The 14632-nt window shown below is 39.3% G+C and overlaps 2 protein-coding genes across 5 annotated transcripts in view; one reads left to right on the top strand and one right to left on the bottom strand.

Annotated features, from left to right (window-relative positions):
- The window catches only part of rps16 (ribosomal protein S16), a 435012-nt gene that overhangs the window by 330198 nt on the left and 90182 nt on the right, over positions 1-14632 (top strand). Inside the window, exon 1 of one of the 2 annotated variants that reach the window (XM_060839766.1) lies at positions 6120-6130. The exons of the other annotated variant lie outside the window; for it this stretch is intronic. The gene's annotated coding sequence lies outside the window, so the exon portion shown is untranslated. Of the gene's footprint in view, positions 1-6119; positions 6131-14632 lie in introns of those variants that run through there. 2 annotated transcript variants of the gene reach the window in all.
- Positions 1-14632, bottom strand: part of LOC132824907 (TBC1 domain family member 30-like) — a 67593-nt gene that overhangs the window by 20631 nt on the left and 32330 nt on the right. For all 3 annotated transcript variants that reach the window (XM_060839761.1, XM_060839760.1, XM_060839762.1), the window contains exons 5-8: positions 12217-12342; positions 5751-5936; positions 4983-5151; positions 1423-1591 (exon numbers count right to left, since the gene is read on the bottom strand). In XM_060839761.1, coding sequence (XP_060695744.1) covers positions 1423-1591; positions 4983-5151; positions 5751-5936; positions 12217-12342 — 650 coding nt within the window. The remainder of the gene's footprint in view (positions 1-1422; positions 1592-4982; positions 5152-5750; positions 5937-12216; positions 12343-14632) is intronic.

Raw genomic sequence — 14632 nt, 5'->3', positions numbered from 1 at the left:
ATCAGGGGTGGAACAAATAGCCAATGAGCAAAGTACTCATGGAATTTCGATGAATATTTTCAGTATTCACATGCTTCAAAATAACAATTATTAAAACTCAATGAATGCTTTCATAAATGTAAATGTAAACAGAAAGCAGTTTTATAAGAGAAATAAGAAGAATAAAAGAGTGAAAAATCTCAATATTATGCATACTTTTATATTCTCTGAGCTTCTTAGCTTGAAACTAGGTCATTATAATGACGCATTGCTGCAGTAAAATTCTCCGCTCTACAATATTTTCATTAGAAAAAAGGAAGTCTGCAGGATTTGTTTATTCCAGATTGTTGAGTAAAATTGCAACAAGATTGCAGTTTTTTTCCTGCTAAGACTGAAAGCCAGTGCAGATTTAATTTATTGGATGTTATTAACTGAAAATTTCCAATATAAATGATATTTCCAATAGCTGCATGAGACTTTTACCCAACAGATTTAGTCGTCAACAGAGATTTTCAAAAAACATTTTCCTTTGTCTTGATCGACATTAAAAAAAAGTCAAAATGTATTTAGTTCTCAGAACATATGTTTCCAACATTGGTAGAAGCAAGTGGCAAATATAATCTCACTTCTTTGCAATTCTTTTGTTTTAATGCAAGGTCTAGAAATTAAAACAGTGCTACTTTAGTTAACTCTCACCCCAAAAACAAAGGATAGAATGGAATTCTCTAATGTCAACACTAATTTTGATGAAGGAAAGCATCCCTACACCACCAAACTATTCAAAAAAGAAAGCCAACATAAACTAAGTTCCACAGATGCTGCATGACCTGTTATGTATTTTAGACAATTTTTGTTTGTATTTCAGATTTCCAACATCCGCAATCTGTATTGCAGCACAAATGATAGCTGGTGATACTGGAGTTTTTCCTTTTATATTTTGAAAGTTTGGACCTTCCTGATGCTGTTTCATGTCAGATTAAGGTAGATTAACAGAGTATATTTTTGTCATTCTTTCCATGTTGGTTTCAGTTTTCAAGCCACATTTCCTGATCTAAAATGTTATTTTCAAAAATGATTGAATATGAGATTAGATTAGATTACTTACAGTGTGGAAACAGGCCCTTCGGCCCAACAAGTCCACACCGACCCGCCGAAGCGCAACCCACCCACACCCCAACACTTACCCCCTACCTAACACCACGGGCAATTTAGCATGGCCAATTCACCTGACCCGCACATCTTTGGACTGTGGGAGGAAACCGGAGCACCCGGAGGAAACCCACACAGACACGGGGAGAACGTGCAAACTCCACACAGTCAGTCGCCTGAGGTGGGAATTGAACCCGGGTCTCTGGCGCTGTGAGGCAGCAATGCCAACCACTGTGCCACCGTGCCGCCCTGTAATGCTGAATTCGTTAGAAATGATTTAAGTCTATAACTTACTCTCCAAGTTTGGCCCAGATTGCCAAGGCTACTCGTAGAATCACCTCAGATCCTTCAAAGAAAACAGAGTCCCAGATTCGTAGCACAGTATGATTAGGAAGGCATGTCGCAAACAAAGTTAAGAACCACTGCATGGTGAACACGTTGGTCAGGGGAGGCTCGTAACTGCCTATCAATAAAAAAAATCATGATTTTGAACCAAAATTATACATTTAACCACAGTTAAGTCAACATTTTGATTCTTGAATTGAGTTCTGAAAGATGAATAATCTTCTATTTACTAAAGTGATAATATTTTAAAATTGTTAGTGAGTCATGGTATCATACAGCATGGAAACAGACTCTTTGGACCAACCAGCCCATGCCAACCATATCCCTCTGCCTGCATTTGGGCCATATCCCTCCAAATGTTTCTTATTCCACATATGAACTACTCTCTGTATAAAAAAGTTGCCCTCCATGCCTTTTTAAAAACTCTTTCTCCTTTCACCTTTAAAATATGCCCCCTAGTCTTGAAATCCTCAACCCTACAGAAAAGACACCAGCTATTCACCCTAACTGTACCCCTCAAGATTTTATACACCTCTATAGAGGTCACCCTTCAACCCTTATGTTCCAGTGAAAGAATCCCAGCCTATCCACTCTCCCCTTGTAACTCAAACCTTCTACTTCTGGCAACATCCTGCAAATCTTTTCTGAACCACCTCTAGCTTAATAATATCCTTCCTATAACAGAGTGATCAGAACTAGACACAGTATTCCAAAAGAGGCTCACCAACGTCCTGTATGACCTCAAAATGATTTCCCAACTCCTCCATTCAAAGATCTGAGCAATGCAAGCGAGTGTGTCAAATGCCTTTTTAACCATCTTGTCTACCTGTGACTTGAACTTCAAAGAATTGTGTACATGAACCCCTACAGCACTACCCAAGGCCCTATGTTTAATTGTATAAGTCCTGTCCTTGTTTGTTTTACCAAAATGCAATACCTCACATTTATCCAAATCAATCTGTCACTAACCCACTAACCCAATTGATCAAGATCTTTTTGTAATCTTAGATGTCCTTCTTCAGTGTCAACTATACCACTGCAAACATTCCTTCACAGCCCAGAAAAACCTAATCTGGTATTAAAACTTTTGTGTGCATGTCTGAAACATTAAAGAAAATCAGGAATCTAAATTTACGTTAGAAAGGACCTAATCAGCATCTCTTCAAATAATTCAATTCAAGTGGCATAAAATGAATAGTTTTTGTTGTGAATTTTGGAATTTTTAAAGAGGTTTGCACTGACAACTATTGAATTGAAAAATTCTGTACCATTACTATTCATTATAATGTGGTTAGTTCCCTCACAACCACACCCTGTCTATCCATCTTATAGAACTGAATTCTATCACTGCAAATTGGGCAGGTTGCACTCATTCACCTTTGTAAAATATGGCACAGTGATACTGGGTTGCCAATCCAACATCATCCCACCTGTCTGCAGAGGTAAGGACAGAAATAGTGTGCATGGTGCTGCTCCTGTCACAGGACTCATTTCCTAAGCTGAGCACAGTGGGCGCTTGGAGCACCAGGACCTGGTTCTGGGTCTGAATGTACCTTCTGCCTCATATTCTGCCTTTGTCCAATATCACAGAAGGTGGGCAGGTGCTGAAATCTGAAGCCTATCTACCCCACTGAAAGAAACAAGTATCAAGCCATTGAGTTTGTTAAGTTGCCAATCAACTGTACTTTTGCATTGACCACTCAACTTACTTCGTAAGTTGCACGAAAGAGATTTGGGAGTGAATTATGCCAAGTGTTCCAATCTTAACTGATGTTATTATTGGACAAGTCAGATCCCAAGCTGAAAGGTGGTTTGAGAGATCATATTCTTTTCATTTTAATGTGATGGTTTACCACTGAAACGCAAACATGCAGTGTTGAAAATTCGTATCTAACAACAAAACTTAAATTCATTCCCCAAAAGAAATAAAAATAAAATGTAATAAGCCAAAATATTACAATTTGGAAACACACAGTAAAGTACAATCCCATTAATCCCAACGATACTCCTTTACAGCACTACACTAGAGAGACTTCCTTCCTCTTTCACATTTATACAGCATAATTGAACTGTGGTTTCAAATTCCCATCTTGAGAATTTTCCTGGAGCCTTCATACAACGACACTTCGACTTTCACTTCTTCAAATAAACTCCTCAGGGTTTTAACCACAAACACTTCTGGTTTGGAAATTTTAAACCAAACTCCTTACAGTGAGGCAACCTCTTTTTTTTAAAAAACAGCCCTTCGCTACCTCTCTTTCTCATTTTAGTTTACAATTTTTACAATATGTTTTACATATCCAGTTTAAGCCAAGACCACTGCAAACTGCCCCCAGCTGAACCTGGAAAACATCTCTCCAAACTAAATTTTGTTGTTAGGCACAATTCTACAGAATTAGATGTTTGTGTTTCAGTGGCAAACTAACTCATTAAACAAAGCCCCTAAACACCCTTACTGAAAACAAGATTCAGAATCTTTTATCTGATAAAATCATCATGGCACAAAATTCTGAAATCCAAGGATAAATGATATATTTTTCAAAATCACATACCTTACACCACATGTGGGAAGTCGGAGGAAATAGCACAAAGATGACAATAAAGCCTGAAGTCAGACTGTTGCAAAGTCTGTTGTTGAAGGTGGAGATTTTTAATTTGCTCAGCTTCTATTAACTGACTTAAAATTAAAACAAGTTTGAGAGGGAAGGGCTAATTAATTTGGTGGCTGGAACTGACCCTCAGCCATCTCCCTCTTGATGTCTCATTCTTGACAGCCAATTGGCTCAGAGCTCCCTTTCACAACATTAACTGGCCGGCATTCCTGACAACCAGTTGCTAATTTTTCCTGAAAAAGAGCTTATGTCCGAAACAGCGATCCTCCTGCTCCATGGATGCTGACTGCCTTGCTGCGCTTTTTCAGCACCACACTCTCGACTCTGATCTCCAGCATCTGCAGTCCTCACTTTCTTCAACCAGTCGCTAATTGACAGGCTACGTGAATGGTGGAACACTCCCTGTTCTGCTTCTCTTCCCCAACAGAAGCCATTAAAGGCAGAAAGAATGTGTTAAAAATAAACTCAAAACTAAGAAAGTCTTCATCAATACCTCAATGCATCCAATGGTATTTTGGATAAGCATGAGGGAAAAACAAATAGAAGACTTAGTTAGTTAGAAGGTTAGTTGAATCAAATTGAAAGGAGGCTTGTGTGGAACATTAACACCTACTTGGACCAACTGTAAGTGGAAACAGTCTGCTATTTGATATTTATTAGCAACTTCCATGGTTGATTTGTTAGTGCCCAAAAAATATTTCATTTGCAGCATAGGCTTGGGTTCAAGACACACCCATTTCAGAAGTATATAATAACATTTCTGAACAGGTTGGTCAGAAACTACCTGGGATCCTTTCTCAAAATATGGCCATGAGAAACAAGAAGCATCAAGTACAATGGAGAGAGAAAACCAGCCCCTAAAAGAAATTAAGTCTATTAAAATTGAAATAAATTTACCTGCACTTTCCTTATTGGCACCTTTCTGAAGATTATTAAGATACTGGGAAAGCTCAGGTAGTTTTATCCGAAGAAGATCTCGAAAAACAGCCATATCGACAGATAATGCACGCAAATTATTGGCAAAATAGCTCTCGGGGAGTACTTTGTCAATCAAGTAAATCATTACCTATATTTTATAAAACAAAAAGAAACAGGGTAATATGTTTTAATCTGCGAAGTCCATATAACACATCTCAATGTTACTTCCTTATGTTGTTTCATCATCTATTGTATGCACAATGAATAACTGGAGAGCAAATGGTCTGAAATTTAATTAAAAACCCCACCATCATTCTTGTGCATAATTGTGTAACACTAGTGTTTCATGTGGTTGTATGAAACAAACTCCAAGTCAGAATTTATAACAGAATGGAAAAATAAAACATAAATGAACACACAATTATCAATAAAAGTTGAAATACCTCAAAACAGATATCTAAATCAGTTTAGTCAATGTATTATTAATGGAGTGTCAATGAATATGTACTAGAAAGTTACAGGAAAAGGAGCGCTAGCTCTTAACCTGGAGATAAAACAAAACATCTTATCAAATCCTTAACATGCCTCCGTGCCATAATCAGATAAATATGCACTAAGGAGACTTCAGCAGCAATTCTGTTCAATGCAAATAGAATTCTCAAAGCTGTGACGAAGCACTATATAAATGCACGTTCATTACTGTTCTTAAACTTGATTAGCAAATTTGTTCTACTTCATTGCATTTACCTTCAGTGCATCTCCTTCATTCCCTTCCATCACTTCTAGTATGAGTGCAGCAAGTACATTGAAACCTTGGCAATAGCCTACATATTTGTTCCAGCGAGCATACGCGAGAAGAACTCGCTTCAGCATCACACGATCCTGCTCAGCCTCCTGCCCACAATAAGAACTGCAACCTGTTCTGTGAAGATCCTTGAAACAAACAATTCTTAGTTAATAAACAAGCAATAAGTTCATGTTTATTTGCGTTCCAGACTTCCTCCTTGAAAGGTTTAAACAATGATCACTTTATGAGCCTTGGTTTGTCATTGCACAGTAATGTTAAGTTCAGTAGAGGTTTGGTAAATAAATGCATTTTCAGCTTGTTGCAATCCCTGCAGAGACTATTAACTTTAAATGGAAAATTTAAATTCCCAGTGACCAACTTAAAGAATACTCACAGCAAGATTTCTGTTTTAAGATTTTTACTGCAACTAATAAAGTAAAAGCAACACTGACTATGCAATACCTGCCAAGCAAATAATACTCTTACCTATAAAAAAAGGTATCTCCTTTATGTTTTTAACACAGACAAAAACCTCATAGCATAATTTTACTATCTTGTCCATTTTGGCATAATTGCAGTTTTCACAGGAACTGACACCACTCCTGATTCTAATTGGTTTAGACTGTTTACACTGCTTTTTATTCTTTTGGCTGTGTTGGGTGTTAAGGATGGCATTAAACTTTCCAAAAAATTTATTTGGCTGAGTCTACAGTAGGACATTGGCCAGAGGATACCCACAAATTCGGCTTGAGATTATGGATTTTGGTGATGACATTGTAGCTATATAATTCGTATACAACTATACTATTATCACTGAATTTCACTGGAGATATCAACCTTGTTTTATCAGGAGAAGTGACTACAGTTTTGATCATCATTTTGATTTGCATACACAGGGAAATAATTTTTAAGGAGCCTCTGTAGAATGTTTGTTATTGTGTGTGATTTACACAAGCTCCACTTGTGAAGTAAATAGATGTTGCTGAAATTTTATCTTAAGACCCAGCTCTCTGTCAAAATACAACCTTGCTGTAAATACATATTGGACACACTTGTATCAATAGATACCCGAGCCTTGGTATTACTTAGATCAGAGGCAGGGACAGAAGTCCAGGGCTCCATGCTTTTCCTGACCCTGACCACTTCCCAAAAACAGCAGCCCTGCCCCCTATCCCAAGAACAGCAGCTTCAACCCTGTCCAAGGTACAGTGACCATGTCCCTGCGCTGAGCTCTGGGTATCAGTTACTGGGTCTTGACGCATTCTACTGTCCTGGGCCCAGACATTAAACTTTAGGTAAGAGGCTAGCCGCTGTGAGGCAAAGACACATTTAGCACATGACACCAGGCAGGAATTGGTACACAGATAGAAACAGATAATATAATCAAAGCCATCATTCCTCCAGAATACTGGTACAGCAAACTATTGGTATTCTCTAGAATAGATCGAGATGAGTTCTGCAATGGATGTCCCAAGAATCTCTCTGTCACTGCCACTTATTGCAAACTTCACAGTTTTTGTCACTGAATTAGTGGATCTCAAAACTTGTGAAGAAGATGAGGAGCTGAAGCAGCATGAAGAACAAGACACAGGAAATAATGAATAGAGTCAAGACCCAGTACCCTTCCAGTCACAAACTCTTCAATAACTCAATAAGTAGTGATAAAATAATCAAATCTTATTTCCCAACACTACCAGTACCTCCCAATATGCTTGATGCTATCCATCATCCATAGGACAGCAATTAAGGCCAAAAGATGTAGAAGAAATATTCCACCAACATTCAATGAGATATGGCTGATCTGATAATGATAGAATCCCTACAGTACTGAAAGAGGCCACTTGGCCCATCAAATCTGTACTGACCCTCCAAAGTGCACCCACTCCTATCTTGCAGACCCACATTTATCATAGAGGAGAAAGTGAGGACAGCAGATGCTGGAGATCAGAGATGAAAATCTGTTGCTGGAAATGCACAGCAGGTCAGGCAGCATCCAAGGAGCAATCCACCTGGCCTGCACACTACAGGGCTATATGGCGTGGCCAATCCATCTAACCTGCACATCTTTGGACTCTGGGAGAAAACAGAAGCACTAGGAGGAAATCCATGTAGACACAGGGAGAACGTACAAGCTCCACACAGATGGTCACCCAAGCTGAAATCAAGCCCTGGTCCCTGGCGCTTTGAGGCAGCAATAATAACCACTGTGACGTCTATCCTCAGTGACACTTCTATGCCTTTTCCTTACAGTCTTTGATTCCTCTATTGATTAAAAATTTGTATATCTCAGCCTTGAATATACTAAACGACCCTGACTCTACAGCTTTCTGGCAAAGAATTGCGCAGATTCGCTATTTTCTAAGATACGAAATTCCTGCTCACCTCTGTATTTTCCCAAACAGCAGTGTGGGCTTTTCAACCAAGACATATTGTTTGGTCAATTCATCCTCAAAGAAACTCTGAAAATGAGACCGCCGTAAAAAAAATCTAAAAACAGACTGAGCACCATTCTAAAGGTAACGATCACCCAGATACAATCGTTTAGTGACTCACTTTAGTATTCGTCTGCCCATAATACTGCTATTAAAACAAATTACCCCAGCCACTCCAGAACGAGAGATGGAAGCCTGCTGCGCTTTCACAAAGGTACCTGGGACAACCACCATTACTAAGGCTTGCGATGACACCTTGGCTACAGCTAGAGTTGTCTGGTCCAGCTGGCATTTTGCGAAAGGATAGTCATGGCTTAAGGAATTGCTGGATGAGCTGAAAATGTGTTGCTGGAAAAGCGCAGCAGGTCAGGCAGCATCCAAGGAGCAGGAGATTTGACGTTTCGGGCATAAGCCCTTCTCCTGTTCCTTGGATGCTGCCTGATCTGCTGCGCTTTTCCAGCAACACATTTTCAGCTCTGATCTCCAGCATCTGCAGACCTCACTTTCTCCTCGAATTGCTGGATGAGCAAAGAAACATTCTTTATTGGGTGGAGCCACATCTTTCAGAAAGAAAGATGGTTGTGGTTCAAGATCAATTATCTCTGTTCTGAGACATCATTATAGAGTTCTTCAAGGGGTTGTGCCTTAAGCCTAACCATCTGTGATTGTTTGAGCAATGACCTTCTTTCAGCATACAGTCCAAAGTAGGATGTTAGTCAATGATGCAATATACGTTGTACCATTCAAAACTCCTCAGATACTGAAGCAGTCTTTGCCTGAATGCAGCATGACCTGAATAACATTTGGATTGAACCAATGAATTACAAGTAACATTTATGTCTCACAAGTGCCAAACAATTACCCTCTTCAACAACTGAGTATCTCAACATCTCGCCTTGATATTTAACTGCATGAACATTACTGAAGAATTCTCAAGGGTGATCCAAAATGGGCAACAAATCCTAGCCTGGCCAGTTGTGGTCACATCTCACACACAAATAAAAATGATTGTTGTCATCCTGAGTGAGGTTAATAGTAGCCTTTCTTTTTGTGTTATTCATCACATGAGACAGCACTTGGACGTTTTCACCGAACTGTAGCAGATCAGACCAAAGGAGGGTTTTGAAAGCCAACTGAAGCTCCACCATGTTTCAAAGCACTGTTACGACATGGGGTAAACTATCTTCCTTAATTTAAAACCATCAACACAGAAAAGATTTATCCCGTGCACCAATCTATGAAAATTCAAGAGGCCGAGAATTATTTAAAGTGAAAATTAACTCCTTTATTTCTTAAAGTATAACAGAATAATTAACTAACAACTATTTACAACTCCATCCTCTAACCTATCATTTACCTTCCCCTTCCACAATACTAGTTCAATAAAACTCCCAATTAAGATTTACAAAACAAAACTTCTTAACTCAAAACCAGCAGCTTTCAATTCTTCAGTTTGGATCTTTCTGTGTCTTCTTTTCTTCTTCGGGATTCTGCTTCACAGGTCACTGATCGATAAAGATACTTTTAAGGGAGCTATTTTCAGGCAGTTATTTACCTGCTGATAGCATTGCAGTTCTCCTCTCAATTGTTCAAATTTCCCCAGTCTTACACCCCCCCCCAAAGCATTGGATTTGTCATCAGATTTTAACATTGTCAATTTACTAAACTCAAACCGGATTGGAGTTTGGTATCTTTTGGGATATAATTTAAACTGATTGACCTAATTCAACTCTGCTTTGTTGTTTCCAGGCAACTAGCTACCCTAACTACCCCAGTAGCTGGAGCACAAGTTAAACTGTGTCTTGTTGAGAACACTTGGTGTTGTCACTGCTAGCTTTTAACTCTCTTCAAGGTACAGTACACCCATATCTTCATAACAGCACACGGCAGCAGCATCGGGAAATGTCTTGTAGCAATACTGTTCCTATTAAGTTTAAAGAGTCACAAGAACTGAGTCCACAGTGTAGGCTGATAGTTCAGTGAGTAACAAAGGAATACAGCAGTATTGAAGTTGCTATCTTTTATATAAGTCTCCACAATAGCTCACAATTGCTTGCTCAACTAACTTAACATTATCAATGTGGCTTATTTATGCTTGCTAGGATCTACATATGTTTGTACACAAGGCCTGGTTCTCTGCGCACACAAGGATTTTGTCCAAGCTTTTTGACTTTTCAATTAGAAATTGGGGGCACTGTTCCCTGGAGCATTCCTCACTCTACAAGTCGGCCAAGTAGAGCTGACTTGCTTTTTTGTGTTTAAACAAAAGCTTTGGGATAACTGCTCCAGGTGCATTCTCCATGGATACACATTGGTCAATCAGCCATGACTTCCAACCAATCATCATCGTGCTTTTCATGCAGCATAATGTGTTGGTCCTTTTGCAATTTGCCATTCTTGCATTTCTCCTGATGAGTACAAGATAAGAAATTCAACAATATGTCTCTTTTTTCAGCACTACTGAAAAAAGGTATGTTCACAGGTACTCTGAATTTTACTCTATACACAATACAAAAATATTCTAAATGCCAAACTAATACAAACAGACGACAGATGCTGTTATTTGTGTTGTCACTGCTATTTCTCAGCAGTAGCTACTACAATATACGTCATGGAAGGGCACAGTTGTTAGATTACCCTCTTAATCTTTAAATGCTTTTGTTTTCAGCGACGGATGCTGGAGTTACAATAGTGTTAACAGCTTATCATGAACACAAATACAGCAGCTACTGCATTTTGGCAGCTGAATAAATAACACTGAAAGATAGGCCAACAAGGTTAACTTTGAAACCAAAAAGCAATTGGTTATGAAATGCTGTTGTCTTTATTCAAATGCACAGCAAATGAACTATTACACAATAATTGAGGCTTTTTTGCTAGCAAAGATAATGGCTTGGACATTTGATTGTGAGCCTACAGACAGCAGGACATAAATCATACAATATCCAAATTCCCAATTTATGCTTGGACCTCATTAAATTGATTTAGGCATGCAACCAGCATCTTTGGTATTTTTTGGCTAAACACCTACTTGAATTTGAGGTAGACATGATGTGGAAGTGACAGCATTGGACTGGGTTGGACAAGATCAAAAATTTGAAAACATGCTTTTGAAGGAGCATCACTCCGAAAGCTAGTGTTTTCAAATAAAACCCTTGGACTATAACCTGGTGTCGTGTGATTTTTGAATTGGAGGTCGTCAGCAGAAGGAACCATGTTTGACACGATGCCATGAAATTTCATGGGGTCCAGCATCACTTGAGACGTTGAGGCATTTGAAATATTTCTGACACCACCTAACAGGAGCTTAGCTCCAAGGATTTTATTACATTACCAGAAGAAGTTCAATGATTCCAAGAGTAATTAAGGTAAGAATACAACTCCCTCATTACCGGCTCATACCTCTACAACCTCCAGCCATAGAACTCACATTATTCTTATTGCCCGCTTTCCTTCACACTTGATGGAAATCAGTAGGGTGATTTGGGAACCTTAGAGAAAAGGGTTCTCTTGCTGCTTTCCTGTTTCAACCCTAGAGTCAGATTTATCAGGACCACTCAGTCCTGAGTAAATCTGTTTTGAAGGTTGTGAGCAATATTAATTTATGAAAGAGAACAAAGTGCATCTAAGTTCTTTCATAATATGGTTGAGGGGTTTCCAAAAACATGTCAAAACATTTCCCAGTTGCTCACTGTCACTAGGGGTGAGAAATTAACAGGGACATTGCTAATAACCATTACAATATACACAGCCACCATTATAAATGTTCTCTGTTCAAACCAGACTTTTTTTTTGCATTAGGGTTTCATAAACTCGAATTTATAATAGGCAATGTGCCAAGAAAAATACCAAGATAAAACCTTTCAAAAATAGTACACTTCCAGTCCTCTTAGATGTATTCACTTGTAATTTACTACTGCACACATGCAGACACACACAGTTCTACAGCACTAGTGGAGGGAAGCAAAAGAGTTCCAATTAGACAGGACATTACCTTCACTATTTGAATGCCCATAGAATCATCATCAGGGTTGCTCCTATCATTGAAAGCAAAACGCATGGTCTTCTCCCAGTCAATTGAGATACTGTGCAAGTACTGATCTGCTAGAGTCAGCCAAACCTGAAAAGGAATAGATAGGACAATAAATTACACAGTCAGTTAAAAGTTTCAACAGTGCACTAGAAACACTAGAATATAAACAACTGATCTTTTCATCAGAAAGATGAAGGAAATCACTTATTGTAATGTCCACCTTTGAGTTTTCACAAAAATTATGTTCAATAACCAGCAATATTTTAAATAAATTTAATCTTAAATGTGCTTTTCTTAAGTGTGCTAAGTTTATTTTGTTCCTTACATTAAAATAACGGTGATCTATGGAAATTGGATTTATTGTAAGTGTGGTGTACTTCTCATTCTCGCTCCATAGAAACAGAATTAACGTATTGTGCCCAATGACTTTTCCCATTCCTGAGTATACCCTGTCCCATCTTCAAAACAGACCCATCAGAGATGGTAACACAGTGGTATACTATCAGGAAGGAGTCGCGCTTGGGCTCCTCAACATTGAAGCTGAACTCCATGAAGTTTCATGGCATAAAGTCAAACATTGGCACAGAAACCTCCTGCTGAGTACCACTCACCAGCCCATCTCAACTGATGAATCAGTACTCCTCCATTTTCAATATTGCTTGGAAGCCGCATTGAGGGTGCCAAGTGCACAGAATGTACTCTGGGTCAGGGATCTTCAAAGTCTATCACAAATTGACTTAGTAGCACTACTACTGACCAAGCTGGTTGAGTACTGAATGATATAGTTCCTAGACTGGGTCCCCAGACGGCAATGATGGGGCCAATAAGAATCAAACACCTATTTGACCTCATCCTCACTAATCTTACTGTCACAGATGAATGCATTAATGATGGCATCAGAAAGAGTGAGCACCGTACAAGATCTATCTTCACATTGAGGATACCATCTATCAAGGTGTGTGGCTCTAACTCTTTGTCAAATGGGGTAGACATTGAAGTTTTAGAAACAAAAACTGGATGTCCAGAAGTGCTGTGACCCATCTGCAGCAGACTTATACGCATCCAAAATCTGTAACCTCATGGCCTAGTATGTCTCCTACTCTGCCATTGCAAACAGACCAAGTTATCAACCCCTGGTTCACTGCAGGAAGACATGCCGGAGGTCGCACTTAAAAATGTGGTGTCAATGTGGTGGAGCTACAGCACAGGACTAGTTGCATGTGAAAAAGCAGAAGCAATATGCAATCAATGGAGCTAAGCTATCCACAACCAACGATCAGATGTTAGTGCTGCAGTCCTGCCACATCCTGTCATGAATGATGGGGTCAATTAAACAACTGGTAGGAGATGAAGGCTCCACAAATATGACCAATCTCAACAATGGGGGAGCCCAACACATCAGTACAAAAGACAAGGCTAAAGCAGTTGCAATGCTCTTTAGCCAAAAGTGCCAAAATGAATGATCTATCTCCCAAACTTCTCAGCATCACAGATGCCAATATTCAGCCAACTAAATCACTCCATGTTCTACTACAAAGATTATGGGCCCTGAAAAAGTTTCAGCAATAGTATGGAAAGTTCATGCTCTGTAACTAGCCACAAACTTAGCCAAGCTGTTGCAGTATAACTACTACACTGGCATCTTTCCTACAATCCAGAAAATGTCCAAGTTTGTTCCATGCACAGAAAACATCTTGGTCAATTTCCATCCTAACTCCTGACCATCAGCAAAATGATGGAAGGGGCCATTAACAGTGTTATTAAGCTTGCAAAAAAAAAACTTGCTTACCACTCAGTTTGGACTCTGCCAGGGCCATTCAATACCTGAACTTAACTTTGGTTCAAACATCGACAAAACAGCTGAATGTGAGGTAAGAATCACTGACCTCAATAACAAAGCAGCTTTGAACTGAATATGGCATCAAGTATTTTCTCGCAAAACCTGAGTCATTTGAAATCAAGGGAAAACCTGTCCACTGGGTTCCCCATGGTAGGCTCATCCATAAAGTCAGGAAATATGGGATACAGGGAGATTTGGCTATCTGGATTCAGAATAGGCTGGCTGACAGAAGGCAGAGAGTGGTTGTAGGTGGAAAGTATTCTGCCTGGAGGATAGTGTTGAGTGGGGTCCCGCAGGGATCCCGTACCTAGGCCTCTGCTCTTTGTAGTTTTTATAAATGACTTGGATGAGGAGTTAAGGAGTGGGTTAGTAAATGTGCAGATGAAACAAAGGTTAGAGGTGTCGTTGATAGTATAGGGGGCTACTGCAGGCTGCAGCGCGACATAGACAGAATGCAGAGCTGGGCTGAGAAATAGCAGATGGAATTCAACCTGGATAAATGCGAAGTGATGCATTTTGGAAGGTCAAACTCGAATG

This window comes from Hemiscyllium ocellatum, chromosome 19 (assembly GCF_020745735.1).
Source record: "Hemiscyllium ocellatum isolate sHemOce1 chromosome 19, sHemOce1.pat.X.cur, whole genome shotgun sequence".
NCBI classification, from domain to species: domain Eukaryota; kingdom Metazoa; phylum Chordata; class Chondrichthyes; order Orectolobiformes; family Hemiscylliidae; genus Hemiscyllium; species Hemiscyllium ocellatum.
Note: the sequence above shows the minus strand (reverse complement) of the source record. Positions and strands in the feature narration are given on the sequence as shown.